The sequence below is a fragment of the Chiloscyllium plagiosum genome, unplaced genomic scaffold (genome assembly GCF_037043375.1).
Source record: "Chiloscyllium plagiosum isolate Xiang-an unplaced genomic scaffold, Cpla_swu_hap1 HiC_scaffold_14, whole genome shotgun sequence".
NCBI lineage: Eukaryota > Metazoa > Chordata > Chondrichthyes > Orectolobiformes > Hemiscylliidae > Chiloscyllium > Chiloscyllium plagiosum.
This window is the reverse complement of record NW_028270152.1, coordinates 23,886,880-23,908,764: the sequence shown is the minus strand read 5'-3', so window position 1 is coordinate 23,908,764 and position 21,885 is coordinate 23,886,880. Positions and strand designations below refer to the sequence as shown.

Below are 21,885 nucleotides of genomic sequence, written 5' to 3'. Positions count from 1 at the left end.
GGCTTTTAACCTGGTGCAATCAGAGTCCTGAATGACAAATATAAACAGGAATGTCAGGGATTCACTTAGGAGCCAGCTGTAAGCTACCTGGGTCAGTGTCTTGTGCTATGCATATGTAAATAAAGGGTGACTTGGTGACAGGATACTGGCTTTCATGGAGTTATTTCACTTATGGTTAGTGAGTGTAACAATTTTTATACAACATGATATCAATCTGTCAAACTGTTTTATGTTTCTATATTAGTTAACATTACAAATTAGGTCTAGATTCTAATTTTTGGTTTTAGTTTTCCATTATATATTTTCATTGATCATACATTACCTTTAAAGTGAAAACCTTGAATGATTATGCTGCCAATTCAGACGCTCACACATTGCCTTTTTATTAAATGTTCTCCTCTTATTAAGTCCCACTGGACCCAGTTTTCCTAATGTTATGGCATAAACATATAGTTCCCCTCAAGGGAAACAATATAGTGAAATGAAATGAACAGATGTTTTGTCACTATCAGAACAACAACTGTGTACAAGATATGGTGCCAGTTTGAGCTGATGTTAAATTTTGAATAAATACTGATGAAGCTCAATTTTAACTCCCCTTTAAAATCATAAGTTATTTTGAACTTTGGCATCAGATAAAATCATAGAAAATGATGGAATCCAGAAAAATCTTCCAGACGCTCAGTTTACAGCTGTTGCAAACTGAAGTTAATAATCCACTGACATGGTTCATTCTCCACACCTACATTTAACATCTTGGCTCCAAAAGCATTTCTCCCATAATATGCCATAAATTCTGGATGGATCTCAAACAGCCACCAGGAAAATACATAACTGGTTATGTTGCTAACTCAGGTGAAAAAGGAAATCATTCAAATTGCAAGGTAAGAGGTTAGTCTGTTCTGGTCTCAATTTTAATTATTTCACTACAGAAGTCATTACTGATTCATATTTGTGTCTGAGCAAAACTCTCATAGTAAGGTGCTCATTTCTAGCAAAATGCTGTAAACTTTATGAAAGAAGGTGCACTGTTGGAAGTGCATCAAACATTTACAATTTGTCTTATTTAAAGGTTGTCAAAAATGATAAATTATATTATTTATCATTTGAAACTATGTTTGCCAATAAAGCATGATATTTTGTGTGTAAATTAACATTAGCAAGCCATTTATTTAACTAAAACAAAATGATCACTTTGAAGTTTTCAAAATTACGAAAGAATTTGATAACATTGTTCTGCAGGAATACCTGTTAAACATTTGGAAAGTTTAAGAAAGAATGTGAAACCTTTTCATCCAGCAGCTAACAGATATAATGAAAAGCTTCAGAGAATGCCATCCAAACAGGATGAAAATTTCAATAAAGACAATACAGTGCATTTATGGAAAAAGGTATTGAATGTTAACATGAGAAAGATGGCAGGTGAGGCCAATCTTTAAAAAGAAACAAAATTACTTTTGGTTCTAGTTGTATTTTCACTTCTAAAATATTCTGGTGTTCTTAGTTTGGTGGCAGAGAAGCAATATGTGTACTACTGTAATCATCACGTGGTCCATGGAATTGCTCAACAGTAATAAGTTATATATTAGGTTTTGCTGATGGCTTTCACCAAGAATATCAACATTTGCAAAAGAACTCAGTGAACAAAGAAAAATATCTTGGGTCTTAGATCACAAAATTTTGAACAAATACTGATGAAGCTCAATTTTAACTCCCCTTTAAAATCATAAGTTATTTTGACAAAGATGATCATTACTCTGTGGAGTCAAAAAAAAGCATGGAATAATAACAAACTAAGGAATTTGCACCAATTTCAATCTTTTAAATTAACTCACAAATAGCCAACATACTCATTGATGTGAAAGAATTTTGACTTCAACTGTTCAAAAATTTGTTCAGTACATTTCTAATCATTTTTCACCAGTGAAAATGTAAAGGCGGGAGGCAAATATGTCTATTTCACCAGACCGTTAATTTTATAAATGACATAAACTGGAAGGTCTTTTCCTTTAAGGAATCACTGAGAATGCGGGCATGGTTGGCAAGACAAACATTTACTACTAGTCCTAGCTAGTATCCCAGGAGGACCAGTTCCAAAAACGCACAACCCAGATGGCCTCCTTCTTCAAGGACCGCAATTTCCCCCCCGACGTGGTCGACGATGCCCTCCACTGCATCTCTTCCACTTCCCGCTCCTCCGCCCTTGAGCCCCGCCCCTCCAACCGCCACCAGGACAGAACCCCACTGGTCCTCACCTACCACCCCACCAATCTCCATGTACAGCACATCATCCGCCGTCATTTCCGCTACCTCCAAACGGACCCCACCACCATGGATATATTTCCCTCCCCCCCGCTATCAGCATTCCGTAAAGACCACTCCCTCCGTGACTCCCTCGTCAGATCCACACACCCCCACCAACCCAACCTCCACTCCCGGCACCTTCCCCTTCCACCGCAGGAGGTGCAAGACTTGCGCCCACACCTCCCCCCTCACCTCCCTCCAAGGCCCCAAAGGAAACTTCCATATCTGCCACAGATTCACCTGCACCTCCACACACATCATCTATTGCATCCTCTGCACCCGATGTGGCCTCCTCTATATTGGGGAGACAGGCCGGCTACTTGCGGAGCATTTCAGAGAACACCTCTGGGACACCCGGACCAACCAACCCAACCATCCTGTGGCTCAACATTTCAATTCCCCCTCCCACTCCACCAAGGATATGCAGGTCTTTGGACTCCTCCATCGTCAGACCACAACAAAACGACGGTTGGAGGAAGAACGCCTCATCTTCCGCCTAGGAACCCTCCAACCACAAGGGATGAACTCGGATTTCACCAGTTTCCTCATTTCCCCTCCCCCCACCCTGTCTCAGTCAAATCCATCGAATTCAGCACCGCCTCCCTAACCTGCAATCTTCTTCCCGACCTCTCCGCCCCCACCCCAGTCTGACCTATCACCCTCACCTTGACCTCTTTCCACCTATCACATTTCCGACGCCCCTCCCCCAAGTCCCTCCTCCCTACCTTTTATCTTAGCCTGCTGGACAAACTTTCCTCATTCCTGAAGAAGGGCTTATGCCCGAAACGTCGATTCTCCTGTTCCCTGGATGCTGCCTGACCTGCTGCGCTTTTCCAGCAACACATTTCCAGCTAGCTAGTATCATCATAGCAAAAAATGGAATCAACTTCCATCATCTGATTGTTAACTTGAGGCCCTTCATGGACTAAAAATGTTTTTAAAAAGGACAAATACTGACTTGGCTGCTGTGATCACCTCACCACAGATTTAGACAAGTCCAGAGATTTGTAAACTAAGCTGATTGAATTGGGATTACCATGTTATCTAGAGAGTCAAAACACCCAACTAAGTCAGTGTCAAGAAATTTTACATATCTTCTTTAATTCACACTTGTATAATAAATTTAAAATTGGGAGAAGAAAAGTTACTTGTGGTTAGAAGGACAATAAAGAAAATTTAAGAATTTATAAATGAACTCTACCAGAAGACTTAGATTGACCAATGTAGTGCCACTATTTAAGAAACGAAAAGTCAGGAAACTATAGACCGGTGACCCTTGTGTCAGTGATGGGTAAGTTGTTGGAGAGGATTCTGAGGGACAGGATTTACATGCATTTGCAAAGGCAAGGACTGATTAGGAATAGTCAACATGGCTTTGTGCATGGGAAGTCATGCGTTATTAACTTGATTGAGTTTCTTGAGGTGGTGACAAAGATGAAGGCAGAGTGGTAGAGGCTCTCTATATGGACTTCAGTAAAGGTCCGACAAGGTTCTGCATGGTAGACTGGTTAGTAACATTAGATCACATGGGATTCAGGGGCAGCTTGTATTCATTAGATAGAAAACTGGCTTGAAGGTCGGAGACAGAGGGTGACGGTAGAGGGTTTTGATCAGACTGAAAACCTGTGACCAGCAGTGTGCCACAAAGTTCAGTGCTGGTTCCACTGCTGTTTATCCTTTATATAAAAATGATTTGGATGATAATACAGAAGGTATGGTTAGTAAGTTTGTGGATGGCACCAAAGCAGGTGGAATGGCGGACACTGATGATCTCAGACAGGTCAATGGACTGAGGAGTGGTGGATGGAGTTTAACTTAGGTAAATGTGAGGTGTTGCATTTTGGTAAGTCAAACCATGGCAGGACTTAAACAGTTCATGGTAGGAACCTGGGAAGTGTTGCCAAACAAAGAGACCTAGGGGTGCAGGAGCATAGTTCCTTGAAAGTAGAGTTGCAGGTAGACAGGCAAAAAAGGTGTTTGGCATGCTTGCCTTCATTGGTCAGAATATTGACTATAGGAGTTGGGACATCATGTTGTGGCTGTACAGGACATTGGTGAAGCCACTTTTAGAATACTGAATACATTTCTGTTTGCTCTTCAATAGGAATGATGTTATTAAACTTGAGCGGATGCAGAAAGGATTTACAAAGATGTTGCTGGGACAGGAGGGTTTACGCTATAGGGAGAGGCTGAATAGGATGGGTTTTTTCTCCCTGGAGTGTCAGAGGCTGAGTTGTGACCTTATAGAGGTTTATAAAATCATGAGGGGCATGTATAGGATCAATAGTCAAGGTCTCTTTCCTGGGGAGTGGAGTTCAAAACTAGAGGGCATAGGTTTAAGGTGAGAGATTTAAAAGGGGCCTAAGGGGTAACGTTATCATGCAGAGGGTGGTGCATGTATGGAACAAGCTGCCAAAGAACAAAGTAGAGGCAGGTACAATTACAACATTAAAAAGCATCTGGATGGATATATGAACAGGAAGGGTTAGAGAGATACTGACCAAATGCTGGCAAATAGCACTAGGTCAGATTAGGATGTCTTGTCAATGTGGACAAGTTGGACCAAAGGGTCTGTTTCTATGCTATACAACTCTCTGACTCTATATCACTATATCCATTTAGTTACATATTAGTTAAAGTATGGTAACTGAATTTGAAAAATGATATGGAAACACAAATGTTGCAACCATCCAAGAGATGTTTAAATAGGGAACCAATTCCTCTTCCTCACCTGGTGGTAACATTGTCCTGAAAAGGTGATGATAAATTTTCTTGCTGACTGTTGCATTCTGTATGGCTAAAGCACTTGGAAGTTGGTACAACTATTCATCTTACTAAGTCACTTTACTTGGCAATTAGGAGCCAGTTACATTTGTGTGGGATTGGAGTCACATTTTGACAGAGCCAGAATCAGCAATGAATGATATCGAGTTACATATTGACAATATAGTGTAAGGACAGCAAATTTCCTTCCCAACTTCGTGAACCAGTTGTTTTTTTTTTATCATATCCATTAGCTTCATGATCAGTTTTGCTCACTGACAGCATTTTATTTACCATGTTATTTTAAAGAAATAATGAATTCAAGCTCTCAACATAACATGGTGTAATTTAATTCATATTGTTTGGGCTATTAGTCCAAATCTCCAGATTACTAGTTCAGTAACTTAAAACCACATGCACTTAATTACATTGTCATCAAACACAACTATACACGCACAAATTCTTGCCTATGCACAAATTTGACATGAAGTTGTATGTGAAACATTTTCAAAATTATCTAAAATATGCAACTCTTTACCAGAGTTTAGGTAGCTGAAGGTTTTTCTTCTGTAACTAACCACACTTTCACCACACTCAATGCAAGAGATGTCTCTACAGGGAGGTTTGCTGCAGTTAAATGGAAAATATGTTAAATTTGTTTAGCAGCAAGCCACAGTTACATAACTTCAGCATCTGTCTGGAACAGTTTTTTTTTAACTTTTACATGTACAGTGATTTCCACAAAGTGTGGGTGCTTAGCGATTTGATTGTGCAATGCCCACAAACTTGCACAAGTTTGGAGCCTGACGAATTAAGCACAGGAATTGGATGGGGATTGAGAGGAAAGACTGAATAACTATATTAGATGCTACAACTGCAGTATAACATAGTTAAATTGGTTATGATTTTCTCCTGTCACTTTTCTTGTGGTTACAACAGAAAGTTTTCATAAGTTTACTGAGTCTGCTGTAAAACAAAACTTAAGCTTGTAGGTACACCATTATTGTATGTACTTTATGTCCTTATTTCTGACTGTGGGAGAAATGGCATGTGCTGATTTGATATGTAGGCTTGCCACACCTGTAGTGAGAGTTGACCTGGCTCATTTTCTCAATGGAAGTGCATTCCTGTCATTTGAATAGGCTACAAATATGGATGTTGAAACTTTATTGCTGGAACAGCACAGCAGGTCAGGCAGCATCCAGGGAACAGGAGATTCGACGTTTCGGGCACAGGCCCTTCTTCAGGAATCGAGAGCCTGTGCCCGAAACGTCGAATCTCCTGTTCCCTGGATGCTGCCTGACCTGCTGTGCTGTTCCAGCAATAAAGTTTCAACTTTGATCTCCAGCATCTGCAGACCTCACTTTCTCCTACAAATATGGATCACAGCATTCTGCAGAAAGAGATTCACTCTTTGATTGTCAGCCATGTTTCAGTTGGCAACACCCTCATCTCTAACCCTCTGGGTTTAAACTAGTGCAGTACTGAGGCAGTGCTGCACTGTCAGAGGTTCCACCTTTCAGATGAGGTATTAACTGAGGCCTCACTTGAGTGGATGAACATGATTACTTGGCACAGTTTTGAATAAACAGCCAGAGAGTTCTCCCCAGAATCGTTGTCAATATTTTTTCCTGAATCGCTCTCTGGTCGTTGTCATATTCTGAGTATGGTAGTTGCTGTGCACAAATTGCCTGCCATGTTTCCTACTTTACAACAGTGACTATACTTCAAAAGTACTTTGAAACATTTGAAGGTTGTAAAGAAACACCATACAAATGCAGGTCTTTCTCTCTTTTATTGTCATTAGCTTAGACCATTCTGTGATACTATAGGAGGGAAATACACTCAAGCCAATCCACTTCATGGTATTGTCAATAATATTTTGTGCTATATTTTTAACTTTGTATTTTAAAATTTCTCCCATCACAGCTCACTTTTGAAACTCAGTCTTGCTGCGTCTGAACTTGAAACAAAATGCCATTGATATAACTTACACCAGAGAATGAGTATACTGATTACAAATACGAATCCAGTTGGATCAACAGACTACAGTCTGTGAAAAATCAATTTAAAATACTTAACTGCACACCAACTAACTTATTGAAAACGGAGGTCCAACTCCTGCTGGTCTCCTAAGTGCCATGAAAATTGTTGTGAAAAATTCTAGTGTGAATAATGGAATAACAGATAATTGAGGTTTTGCTGTAACGATACACATTTCACATTCCTGGCAGTGTACCTCAGTAGCAACAATATTATATCACTAGCTATAAGATGACAGTGCAATGGAGCCCAGATGGAGAAAAAGGAAAATGGCTGCCTCTAGGTGGAGAAAACTGGGAGAAGAAATCACTGCTCTCTTGTGCTTAAGATTTTAAACAGTAGCAAGCTAGAGATAGAGTTAGGAGAAGTTACAAATTTTGAGCACAGGTTGGGAAAGATGGAAGCCCTAAGAACAAATTTGGAAGGAAACACGAGGATAGGATAGGTCAGGAAATGCTCAGACTGTAAGGAGGAGTGGCTGATAAGTGCAGCTAAGCCCAATTTTGGGAGCATCAAGTGCACGAAGGATGGGAGGAGGGGGGGTAAGGAGCCTGGAGATCAGACAATTGGAGATCATATGGAATGGATAAGAGCTTGGAAGTTGAGACAGAAGGATGGAGTTGGATGGAGGGAATGCCATTGGTTGTAAAAGGGTGCTGTGTGGCAAAATCTATGAGCCCATTGCTCCAATAAAGATTAAGAAGTCTTAGCTTTCACAGCAGTCTGGTGAGATATATTAGCCATTAAGAATAAATTTTCTAGGGATTCCTGTCCTGGGGAGCTAAGTTGCAAATAATAGCAACCAGCCGGAAGTTGGAAACAATTCTAACCACAAAGATTGAGGGTGTTGGACAAAGACAGAACTGGAGAAAATATCAGTCTCTGAGAATTGAAATTACAAAAGATAATCAGTCCTGAAACAGGCTGGCAGCCTGCAAATATTGGCTTCAATCCAAAGTCATTAAAACAAATCTGGAAAGATCCCCATCCCTGATACATTTTTAGCAAATTTTACTGGAATACAGTTTCCAAAAATAACGTAATATTGTCTGAGGAAATGTGAGGAATGCAGTTCCCGTACAAATTAACCTTGTATAGTAGTATGGAAACTGACAACAGGCCAGAAATATTCGCTCATGTTATTGTCCCGGTTGAAAGCACCAACGTACAGAGACTGTCTGGCACTGAGAATGTAGCTGAGTTCTGTAAATCTGAGAAGCTACTAAGCACGTATGCTATGACTTTGAAAAGAAGTTTGTGATTACCTGAATCTACCTTGTCTCCTTTACTGAGGTTGAAGTAGCCATGATCAATTCTTGTTCAACTAAATTAACATAAATATACAGTCACATTTATCTGTAGAAATGCTGCAGCTTCAATTCAATTTTCTTTTGACTATTTCCAGTTAAGTCACAATACTTTGAAGAAAAATGGTAGCCTGAGCACAATGTTCTTTTTGTAGTAAAGTTTTGGAAATTCTGTTGTATGCATTTGGCTAAAGATAAGCAGTTGGGTCAGGTGGTCAAGTAATTCTAATTGAAGCCAATTAGTAAAATAAGTAATTAACCCCTGACAAAAACAGAAATTTCTGGAAAATGTCAGCTGGTCTGCCAGCATCTGTGGAGAGAAAGGAGAGTTCAGTGACCCTTCTTCAGAAGATGCAGCCAAACCTGCTGACTTTTTCTAGCAATTTCTGCTTTTTTTTTTGATTTCTAACATCCACAGATCTTTGATTTTTTTTAAAAATTAACCCCATATCCCAAAACTATGGAAATAACTGGAACTATTAATTCAAGTTCATGTACTCCACTCCATTAGAAATCACATACAGGAAAAACAGTATTTTAACACAGAAACATAGAAAATAGGAGTAGGATTAGGCCATTCACCATGTTGAGTCTGCTCTGCTATTCAATATGATCATGGCTAATCATCCAACTCAGTACTCTGTTCCCACTTTCCCACCTACCCTTTAATCCCTACGCCCCAAGAACTCTATCTAACTCCTTATTGAAAACATTCAATGTTTTAGCCTCAATCACTTTCTGAGGCAGAGAATTACACAGGTTCACCACTCTCTGAGTGAAGAGACTTCTCTTCATTTGAATCCTAAATGGCCTGCCTCACATTCTTAGACAGTAACTCCTGATTCTGGATTGTTTGGTCATTTGGAACATCCTTCCTGTGTTTACACTTTATAGCCCTTTTCTGTAGGTTTTTATGAGATCTCCTCATTCGTCTAAACTCCAGTGGCCAGAATACCGATCCACTCTTTTTTCATAACATGAATAATTTTGATGAAGTTTGGCATCAAGCAACCCTATCAAAACTGTGGTCAGTGGAAATCAAGGAAAAACCATTCTAAAAGTAGCAGTACAGTACAGTTTTGATTGGATCTGTTTATTGTGGGATAAGTTAGCTCTATCTATAGCTTGGTGCTTCTACCATTTAGCATATAAGTAGTCTTGTGTTATTAGAAAGAGAATTACAGATTTTTGAACCAACAATACTGAAGTAACAGCAATATATTTCTAAGTAAGCATGATGAGTGACTTGGAGGGGATCTTGCAGGTACTGGTATTCCCATGAATCTGCTGCCCTTATCCTTCTAGGTGGAATTGGTTGTGGATTTAGAAGGCACTTTCTAAGGATCTTTGACAAACTTCTGCAGTGCATCTTGTAGATAGCATCTGTGATGGAGTGACTAAATATTTGCGGATGTGGTGCCAGTCATGCAGGCTGCTTTGTCCTAGAAGGTAAAAACAAGGACTGCAGATGCTGGAAACCAGAGTCTAGATTAAAGTGATGCTGGAAAAGCACAACAGGTCAGGCAGCATCCGAGGAGGAGGTAAATCGACGTTTCGGGCAAAAGCCCTTCTTCAGGAATAGAGCTCTATTCCTGATATAGGGCTTTTGCCCGAAATGTCGATTTTCCTGCTCCTTGGATGCTGCCTGACCTGCTGTGCTTTTCCAGCACCACTCCAAGCTTGTCCCAGATGGTGTCAAATGTTTTGAGTGTTGTTGGAGCTACACACACCCAGACAAATGGGGAATATTCCATCACACTCTGAACCAAAAACCAAAGAGCTGATGATGCTGGAAATTAGAAAAACAAAAATTGCTGGAAAAACTCAGCCACTCTGGCAGCATCTATGGAGAGAAAAAAGTTAACGTTTTGGATCCAGTGACCCTTCTTCAGAACTCCTAATATATGCCTGGAATCATGGAATTCTCTTCCTAACAGCATTGGACTGCAGCAGTTCAAGAAGGCAGCTCATTTCAACCTTCTGAAGGTCAACTAAATGGCCAATAAATGCTGGCTCATCTATTGACAGCCATATCTCATGAGTGAATAAAAGTTCCAAGTCAAGTTGATGTATGGCTTGCAGCACAAATGCAAATGGTGCTGTTATCATGTACGGGCTTCGCTTATCCTTCTAGACGGTCCAGTTCACAAGTTTAGAAGGCGCCATTGAATGAGCCTTGATGAGTTGTTGCAGTGCATTGTTTAATTTGGTACACATTTCTTCCACTGTGCAACAGTGATGGCAAGAGTTAATGCTGATGGTGGCAGATGGAATTTTCTGCTGGATTGCGTGAAGTTTATTTAGCTCTCTTGGAGCTACACTCATTGAAGCAAGGGGGGAATAGTCCATCACTTTTGTTATTTGTGCCTTGTAGGTGATTGGCAAGCTTTGGGGATCAGCAAAGGTGAATTAATCGCAGAAGAATTCATGCCTGCTGTTGTAGCCACGGTATATATGTCTGATCCAGTACTGTTTCTGGTCAGTAGCAACTCCCTAAGATGTTCATTGTGAAGGATTCAGTGACGGTAGTGCCATTCAATGTCAGGGGGAGATTTTCTTTTGTTGAAGATATTCATTGCCTAGTACTTGTGTGTTACAAATGTCACTTGCTATTCATGAGCCCAAGCTTGAATGTTGTTCACTCTTGTTGCATACGGACATGAACTGCTTCAGTATCTGAGGAGTTCTGATTGTTGTGAAACATTGCACAATCGGTAGTGAACATCCCACTTCCAGTCTTATGATGGAGGGATGGTCATTGATGAAGCAGGTGAAGATGGTTGGGTCTAGGACACTACCCTGAGGAATTCCTGCAAAGGAGTCCTGGAGCTGTGATGATTGACCCCCAACAACCACAACTCTTTGTGCTAGGTATGACTCCAAACAGTGGTGGGTTTTTTCCCAAATTTCCATTGACTGCAGTTTTGCTAGGACTCCTTGATGCTACACTCATCAACGACTCCTTTGATGTCAAGAGTAATCACTCTCATCTCACCTTGAGTTCAGATTTTCCATCCATATTTGAAGCAAGGCTATATTAAGGTCAGGCCCTGGCAGTACCAAAACTGAGCATCAGTGAGCAAGTCATTGCTGAGGATATGCTATTTTAAAGCACTGTCAATAGCTATTTCCATGACTTTGCTGAAGATTGAGAATAGACTGATGGGGTGGCACCTGGCCAGTTTGGATTTTCTCTACATTATGTTTGTGGATATGATATACCTAGGCAATTTCCCACATTTCTGGGTAAATGCTAATGTTGTAGCTGTACCGAAATAGTGCAGCTGGAGATGTGACAAGTTCTGAAGCACAAGTCTTGGTCCCATCAACATCTTTAATGTCACTTCTACACCTCCACCTCCTTACTTAAACATATACAACCATTCATTCATCATTGGTGGATCCAAAGTCTTGTAACTTGACTTTGGGGGATCCGTTATCAGCAAAAAAATGTTGCAGTTCAAAGAAAGGCTCCACTGCTGTCTCCCCGGATAAAGCAGGATTTAGAATTAGAATTAGATTTTATTGCCATGTGTGCTCAAGTACAGAAGTACATAATTTCAGTGAAAAGTGAAATGTTGCCATTCCTGGTGCCATCGTATGTACAAAGGTACCTATGTACAAAATCTTAAGTACAAAGTATAAAAATAAAGAAACAGAGTTAAAAATTAAACTTTGTAGTCCTTCTTAGTATAAACTAGAAAAATAAAGAAATAAAGTTAAAAATTCAAACAGTCTTGAGTGCTTAACCATGAAAGGCTCACACTCCTTCAAAGGCTCAATCTCCTCTGCTATAGCCTGCTCACCGGGACACCTCAAGCTGCCTGCTCTTGCCACCACCATAGATGTAGTAAAATGGATTTAGTCAAATATTCCTTATAGTTTAGAAAAATATTATCTATCCTGAAAATAAATGTGAACAACATCTAGTAGATTGGGCAAGGCAAAAGGAAATGCTGAAATCGTTGGTGCTAAATGGAGTATCAACGAGTTCTGGAATGTAGACAGTGTTAACCCTGCGAGTAGTAATTGGATGAGTTGTAATGTCTTAAATCATTCAGATTGAAAGCAAACTTATCGTAAGTTAGTCCAAAATCAAGCTCATCCCAAAAAGCAAGTCCATGTACCTTTCTATTCAAATCTTTTTAATAGTTTGTGCTCACTGTATTGATTTTCAATTAATTATGTTGAATAATAAAAGACTGACTTGATCTGCAACTATTAATGGAAATATATTCTAATTATGAAAATGGATATTGGAGTCACTGAGTAATCATTGAACACCCACATAAGTTCATGACATTTTATTTGAAAATTATGCAGTGCTGACATAGATTTGATTGTGTCTGGATATAGAATTGTTTCCCAGTACTTTTATTGTTAGTTCTAATGGCATCAATGTACTTTTAAAAAAGGCTGAAAAAGCAAACAAGGCTTCTCTTTTACCCACGCTCAGGTTAAAGTTTATTTGCTTTTCACCACCTATCACCACACTGGTACATTCCTTGCTAACTCTCTAAACCAGACTTGTTCTCAACCCCATAATCCACCCTAATATAGATAAAATGAAATGCAACTAATCCGTGCTGAATGAGTTGCATTCAGCTGAAGTGGCAGCTGAACCTTACAAATGTTAGAGAAGTGTGGGCAAAATTGGCTTGAATTCCATAGCTGCTGGTCATTACCCACATTGTGTGGGTGAAGTTTGGTCTCGGTAACAATCGGTATGTAAATTAGCTTGCAGTTATGAAGAGGTAGAAACTGTTGTGTGTAAAATGCTGAGTGTAAAACAGGCGTTAATATTTTGACATGTATGGGCCACTGGTAAATGTTATCATCTTTATTCTTCACCCACTACCAGAAAGTATTAATCTAGGAGGCTGCAGAACTCTTTCCAATTCCTTAGTCACCATGGTCATTCCCAGCCCCGCTGCCACTACACTGGAACCACCTCTCAGAGGGTATCTTCCCCAGTGTCTGCTGGGAGATGGGAGTAGGCACCCAGTTTTTGCACATAAAGTGTGATTGAGGCCCAACAGTCTGGGGCTTTGCAACAATGAAGCTAACAATCTTAAATGCACTCATGCACAAAGTATCAAAAACACCCAGCACTGAACTCCAGCAGTGTGGGGGAATGGGGAGGAGGTAGAAGTGGCAAGGCTATGCACATATAAATACAGAGATCCAGAAAGTGGAGGGAGATCAAGTTCGGTTTGGGACATTAACCTTCAAGTTTGGCTGTGAGGATACAAATGACAACGATGATGTCGCACTGTGCTGTGCCCTTCCTCCACAGAGGTGCAATCAAAAAACAAATGTGAATAACATCCTGGGCATGGTTCGAGTTCTAGTCCTCTTACTCTGCTATAGCAACTTCAGTTCACTTGCGTGGCAACTTTTGGAAACAAGATTACACATATTTGCATATATATTAGGAAATATGCATCCCAGGTACCTCGCTGCTTCCACTGTCCCTCCCTAAAAAATGTGTGCTGTCAGTACTCCCACTGGACTGGCAGGTTTTTTTTCGGACTTGCTATAACTTCTGAAGCCACACGTGGATCTTTAAACAATTAATGGAGATCCAACTCCACAAAACTCCAGTATTGAAGTATATCCCTCGCTGATCCTTCCAAATAACCGGAAAAGCCTGCAGTTTAAAGCAATTGTAAGAAATGTTACCTCCACATTGTACACAGAGATTAATTCAGTGAGATTAGCACTTACCGTCCTGCCGGTCGCAGTCTCTAGTGCTTTCTGGACTTTGCCATAGGCTCCCCTGCCCACTGTCTGCAGGATCGCATATCTGTGCTTCAGGTTGTGTTTATGCTGGTGTTTCTTCACAGTGCGAGAGAATTTGCTGCCTGGAGTTTCTTTCCAGTCCTGCTCCTCGGGACAGTATCTCTCCCTGGTTATCATCTTGCCTTCCTGGCACCTCTCTTTCTTCATCTTTTCCTAATCGCTTCCTTCATCTGCTGGCGGCAGCCTCTCCGGGTGACAGGCAATCACTCGGTTGGAGGATTAGCGGGCTCTTTGCACAGACATCAAACTGACTCTCTCCTCCAGGAATTCTCCTCAGACAGCTGCCAACGTTTATAAGGTCAGAGTCAGGGAAATTCAAATCAGTTCACAGCTTATTTTCAGAAAGTGCGCAGTGGAAGCGGGGGAAGTGATCCTGTCTTGTCAAATGAAAATAACACCCTGGGGAATTACGGATGACCCCTGGATATCTCGTTCTGTGTCCTGCTCCCTTTATCCTGCTACACTGCCCTCAGTTCACTATGAGGTCAGAATACCTTCATGTGAAGTCAGAATACCTTCCGTGAATGCCCCGAAACCTAACTTTCAAACACGGTCGCAATAAAATTGGACGTGCCTGTCAGCCATCATTACCATTGGCCCGGGTCAGGAATCAGTCCACAGACCGGTCTTCAGACACCAGCTCCTGGGCAATATCTCCGCTCGCACCCTTTTCTACAGCTAGACAAAGCCACACAACACCGTCTCTTCCATCCTGCCTTTTATCTTGGCTTGTGTTTGCCTCATGATCCGTGTCCCCGCCTCTTTATCTGCTTCAGTCTCACCATGTTCGCCATCTGTTTGTCAGCCCCGTGTGTTGCTGCTCTCTGTGAGTCTACCATTGTTTATCTGGCAGCAACGCTGCTTGCTGGATCCCCATGCTTAACAATGGTGTCACCACATTCCCAAAGTCCATCTGCAGCTATCCCTCTCTCTTTCTCTGTTCCTTTTTTAAATGATTTGGAGGTACAGGTGTTGGACAGGCGTGGACAAAGTTAAAAATCACACAACACCAGGTTATAGTCCAACGGGTTTATTTGGAAGCCACTACCTTTCCAGGGGCTGCCTCTTAACCAGGTGGTTGTGGAACATGACCATAGGACACAGAATTTATAGCAAAAGGGTTACACAGAGTTGTAAAATGCTTACTTTTGAATTATAACAGCAACTCACTTCGAATCCTTTTCTCTCCAGGTTTGATTTTGCCTCTATTCAAAATGTTATATTTTTGTTCTGAAAGATTTAAATTATGTTTGGTCATGTTTAATTTCTTCCAAGTTGGACTTTTTGTTTCCTGATATTTTTATTAATTACGTTTGGTCTGTTTGGTTTGTGAAAATGGGGATGAGAGAAAATTGACCAACAACAATTCTCTGAAAGAGCCAAACACCCTCAGAACTGCACTTTAACTCAGTGGAGATCAAGCAAAATCTACTGCAAACAGTAAAAGCTGTTTCACTGGCCCACATTGAGTCCAGTTAGGTAGCTTACCCCCCCTTTAACCTATTTGGTTGCCTTGCTCTGTGACAAAAATGAAACATTGTTTGTTTTGTTCATTTGATTTGATTTGAGTTATTATTGTCATATGTACCTAGGAACAGTGAAAGATTTTGTTTTGAATGCAGTACAAGGCAGATCATACCATGGTTCCATTCAATGTCCAATAGCTCTGGGAAATTACATGTCACGAAGAGAAATAGTAATACATAAACTGCATAATTGCATATATTGCACTATTGTTTATTTCAAGAGAGGCTCCCAATTGGTTTGATCCAGCATCGATTAGGTGGGGGGCAATTTAGTTTGCCTTTTGATAGCGTTTGCTTGTAAATTTCTGATAAACTATTTACACAGGGATTGAAATGGGGCAGACTTATCTTATCAACTTGAAGACAGTATCTAGGAAGCTCAGGCATTTTCTATGACATCCTGAGGATTATTGACAGCCAGATATAAACAAGTTTTCTTTTGTTCATCAGTTCGACTTCAAAGCACTCGGATTGTTTAGTTTCAAACAACTTTTATCTTTATTCTGCAATCTGCATGAAGCTGTCAAAGCTGGAGAGGCAGGATATTCCAAGGATGCCTGGCAGTAAAACCCCACATGTAAAGTCATGAAGTAGTTCCTAAGCTCAGACATTACTCACCTGTTTCCAACAAGACCAGAATTGCAAAGGGTTATAGTGTCAACAGTGTGGCAGTGGGGAAAGACCACCATCTATGTTATTTCTGCCAAAGTACAATGGGGGTCTGTTCTGTTGTCAGACCCTCTTGTTAGCTGAAATGCAAATGTATGTAAATCATGTACATTATAAGTAATAAATGCCTTTGGCCTTTGAAACAGCAGGGAATGTCAGACTCAAGATTTTTTTTTTGATATGCAAAGATTGTCTAGAACCACTCTAGTGCCTATGTGCATACATTAAGAAATTTTAACGAATAAAGTATATTTTGCAATAAAAATAAATAAACAGTTGGGGGAGTGACCTAGATGTACTCTGAACCACTGTGACAAGCCTGTTTTCCAACTTGAATATGGGGGTCTGATGAAGCCATTCAAATCCTTGTAATATTTTGATGGTTAGGCCTGGTGCAGCAAGCCAGAGGAGTCCATCAGAAGGTATATTTGCTTATTACATTATGGGTGAAGAAGTCGACCTTGGCTTCCCCTCTCTTCCCTCACTCTGATTCCCTCAGTACCCCTCTCCAATGCACATACTTTCTTTCTGAAGCATCTTCCTGACACACTTGCCTTACCCACCAGCCTCACATCTTTGGAGCCAGCTTTGGGATGAAAATCAGGACTAGTGTATTTAAATGGGAGGCAGGTATTAAAACAGCTTGGACCATTTATGTATGATTTGAGATGAACCTGATGTTTCCCCTTATTAAACACTCACCCAAAGTTAAAATTGGAGGTTAGAATCGAGATGAACTTCTGTGTGCGGCATGTTATTATTTTCTATACTTTGAGCAAGATAATGATTAGAGAAGTGCAATTGTACTCTTGGTGTACTGGCTGGCTTGTCATATTCATGAAATCTTTATCTGTGCTGTTAAGTATCTGAGTGCAGTGTGTGCCAACCATTAAACAAACATAAATTAAAACATGCTGTCGCTGTGATGCAGCTGAAAATATATGGATTTACGGAGCTGTACGAGAGCCAGCTATTGAAAGAAACCACAAAGAAAAAGTTTTTTAAAATCTGCAACTTTGAATTGCAGCGTGACAGAAAATGACTTAAAACTTTCCATTTCCTGCTGCTATAGAAGTGAAGAGATATGAGACAGAAATTGAACCTTTTCCACTCTCAGTGACAAAACTACAAAACAGCTCTCAAATTCGTTCAACAACATGAGCAAAGAAGAGTGCAAATCTGCTATCAAGAATTTAGAATTAGAATTACTACAGTGTGGCAACAGGCCACTCGGCCCAAAAAGTTCACACCGATCCTCCAAAGGTAACCCACCCAGACCCATTCCCCTACCCTCTTATTCTATATTTACCCCTGACTAATGCACCTAACCTGCACATCCCCAAACATTATGGGCAATTTAGCATGACCAATTCACCTAACCTGCAAATCTTTGGACTGGGAGGAAACTGGAGTACCCAGAGGAAACCCACACAGACACGGGGAGAACTCCACTGACAGTCACCTGAGGTTGGAATTGAACCCAGGTCCCTGGCGCTTTGATGCTAGGAAACGAATGCTACAAACTGCATTAAAGCCTACTGAAGAATAGAAAAGCCAGACAGAAGAGATTTTATAGGGTTTGAAGATGCTGTTTGAACCTCATAGCAATGTACTTATGAAGAGTAGTTTTTCAACATCTAAGCTTAAGGGGAGAGGGAGATAATTAATCAGAACATGACTGCATGATACAGCTAGCTGAATCCTGTGCGTGTAGAAAGTGAAAAATTATCATCAGAAATAGTATCATCTTAACATGATGATACTATGGGGAGCATATTTGCTAAGAAGGTAGAAAATTATGAGCAAGAATGCTATCAACATGTGCAGAAGCTCTTGAGAGTGTCAATCATCAGCTAAAGCACATTATGAAAGAAATGAAGTAGTTTTCTAATATGCTGAGAGACATTCCAGGCTAAAGGAGAACAACGTCATAGATTCACGGAATCCCTACAGTGTGGAAGCAGACCATCGAGTCCACACACACCCTCCAAACAGCATCCCGCCCAGACTCACCCCCTTACCTTATCCTGTAAACCTGCATTTCCCATTACTAGCCTAACCTGCGCAACCCTGGACACTATGGGCAATTTAGCATGGTCAATCCACTTAACCTGTACAACTTTAGACTGTACAGAGAAAACCAGAGCACCTAGAGGAAACCCACACAGACACAGGGAAGATGTGCAAACTCCACACAGACAGTCGTTTGAGGCTGTAATCCTGTGAGGAAAAAAGGAAGAAATATTTGCAGAAAAGCAAGCAGAAGACCAAGGCTAGAGTGCAGAATGTAAATATAGTGAAGGACATCATCCAAATAAAACAAAAGATATACAGCATGAGGAATACAGTCCTCTAACTGCAGAAAAGCTACATCACTTTGCCCACAAGTGCTTATCTGGAAGAATGCGAAAGAAGACAGTTGCTGACACCATCACTGATGGAATTAATAAATGGTTTGAGACTGTTAGAACGGCGACTGCCAAGATGAGTACTGAGTTACTGTGATGGTCAGAAGATATAAGGACTTCATGCAGCATGTGTGTGAAATTGAGAACATTGCTGAAAATGAACCCTTCAAAGATAAGGTTGAGGCTCTATGATGGATCAATACTCATCCCAAGTGGAAAAATAAAACTAGAGCCCAATGCAATGGGAAGGATAAAAATCTGGAGTTGCAGATAATAGACGTTAAGTAAAATCCACTTATCTGCTGAAGCAAATATAAAGAGGACTAGTCATTCAAAATATGCCAGAAGAGATTCACAGTGCTTTGCAGGTCACTAAGCATTGACAGATCCTGAAGGATTACAAAGATATTTTTACAAATCTTGGATGTCTTCCTGGTGAATATTATCCCAAAATAAGTGATAGTGTGAGATGAATGCAGCATCAGCCAGGGGGAGTTCCAGCTGCCCTCAAGACAAGTCTAATAGACAGGATAGAAGAATTGGAAAAGAAGGGAAACATCAAGAGAGTGGCAACTCCCACAGACTGGATTGATCCAAAAATCCATGGGGTCTCTATAAAGATTTGAAGGGATCGTGCTACTCTATGCTATCCATTGAAGAAATGTTGCCACAACTTACAAAGTCCAAACTCTTCACTACATTCTTTGCTATGCAAATAACAAATAACTTTGCTATGCAAGTGAAGTTGGAAGAAAGTACCAGTTTACTAACTATTTTCTGGACACAATTTGGGAGATATACATAGTGAAGCATATTGTTTGCTACTTCAATAACTTAAAAATGTGTTGCTGGAAAAGCGCAGCAGGTCAGACAGCATCAGAGGAACAGGAGAATCGATGTTTCGGGCATAAGCCCTTCTTCAGGAATGCCTGACCTGCTGCGCTTTTCCAGCAACACATTTTTAAGCTCTGATCTTCAGCATCTGCAGTCCTCACTTTCTCCCTGCTACTTCTATAACTCTGGAAGAGTATTAATGCAAGATAGTCAATGATCTTCCTGTAGTCAAAACTATTATGGACATTCTGCTAGTCTATGGATTTGGAGACATAATGGAAGAAGCCATTGCAGAAAATGACAGAATTTGGTGTGATTGCTAGACAAATTCTAGCCCGGTGAACTTCAAGCTGGACAAGAAAAGAGATGCAATTGAAGAAGCCTGACGTTGTATACATAATGAACATGGTTGGGCATGTACGCACTGAAATAAGACTTTGGCTCGATCCTGACAAGCTGAGAGCTGTAGCAGAGATCTGTCAAGCAACAAGTGTGAAATCACTACAATGATTTGCCAGATGTGAATTATTTAACAGATTTCTCATCTAATTTGAGAGCAAATTGTTGGGACACAGAACAAGAAGCAGCTTTCACTGGAATCAAACAACTTGTGGTTACAATGCCAGTGCTGAGGTCAGTGGTGGGATCACCCTGTGATGTGATGGAAATGAAACAGGATATGGAAGAACCCTTGTGCAACAAGGACAACCAGTTGCATTTGCATTCAGGTCATTGATACAAACTGTGTAATGCTCTGGTCAGATAGAATGCTGTTTGAGAGAAATAAATGCGAAGACAGAGTGTGAAATCCTCCACTAATGAGAAGAAATAGCTCGACATGCTTCAGAAGTCATCAACCCAGCAGAGACATTAAATCTGAAAGACAAGCATCTTTCTCATCAAACAAGTTAAGCAACAAGATGCAACTCTCTAAGTGCTGTGGGAAATAGTAATGAAAGGATGGCCTGAAAGCAGTAAAGATACACCTGTTGCTATAAGAGAGTATTGGGCATACAAAGATGAAGTATTAGCCCAGGATAGCTTCTTACTCCAAGGAAATGGAGTCATTATCTTTAAAGAGATACTGCAGCACATCCAGGCAAACCATCAAGTTATTATAGTTAGACTGAGGAAGGCAAGAGAAGTGCTATACTGGCCAGTCATGAACAATAAGATGAAGACCACATCAGCAAGTGCAACGCAACACTTCTAAAGAAAACCAAACTAATCAAGCTAAAGAGCTACTAGTCAGGCACAATATCCCAAAAAGATGATAGGTGAAGATTAGAATAGATTTTATCACTTTCACAGAAATTGGTTACATTGTCATTGTCAACTATTATTTTGACTACTAGAGTATGATTAACTGATTTCAATGGCTACTAGTGAAACTATAGAATGCTTGAAAGCATACATAAGTGTTATTGCTTTCCCCAGACGTTGTGTTGAGTTACTATGTCCCTCAATTCATGAGTGAAGAATTTAGCCGCATCTTAAAGGATTGGGAAATCAATGCCACACTATTCTGAATAAAATGGAAAGGCTGAGGCAGCAATGAAAATTGCCAAAGGAACCAGAAAACAATAAGCAAGTCCAGCTTAGACAGTATGAGGCAATCTTGAGTGGAGAAATACATACTAAATTCATGAAAATTATTTTGATCCAGAACTAATGTCATGACCACTCAAAATTCACTTCCAGCTGACAGCTGAAGTCAGAAGTAACAACTGGCATGAATGACAAAATCAAGGTGAAATAATAGAAAGCTAATCGATGTCAGAGCTGAGTATTGGAGACCAGTCAGAGTGCAGATATTTAACACTCTCAGTAAAAACCATCATGTAGAGTGCCATCACATGAAGGATCCCGGCGAAGGAGCAGTGTCTTCAAAAGCTTGTGATTTCAAATAAACCTGTTGGACTATAACCTGGTATTGTGTGAATTCTGACTCTCAATTAAAGTCAGCCATATCCTCAATCATATGTTATGAATGTGGGTGACCAGGTATATCACAGCAATCACAGGCATCAACATATAATTGGAGAAACTGTATTTTCATTGCAGGTAATGGATCAGAAAGAAGTGATCTTATTGTCTGTACAGACTACAGAATGACCAAGAGTCCCACAGGTCAACTGTTCTCCAGAAAAGAAATGGATTAGCGACATTTACTGTGGCAACAGAATTCGCATGGGGAAGACAGACCCTCCCCTGGAGAAGGAAAATCAC

General features: G+C 40.5%; 1 protein-coding gene across 1 annotated transcript in view; it reads right to left on the bottom strand.

The window, feature by feature from the left end:
* Positions 1–14,904, bottom strand: part of LOC122558899 (NUAK family SNF1-like kinase 1) — a 43,746-nt gene extending 28,842 nt beyond the window's left edge. The window contains exon 1 of the mRNA XM_043707829.2: positions 14,145–14,904. Within this exon, the coding sequence (XP_043563764.1) occupies positions 14,145–14,366 (222 nt within the window). The 5' untranslated portion in view covers positions 14,367–14,904. The remainder of the gene's footprint in view (positions 1–14,144) is intronic.
* Between the last annotated feature and the right edge of the window lie 6,981 nt (positions 14,905–21,885).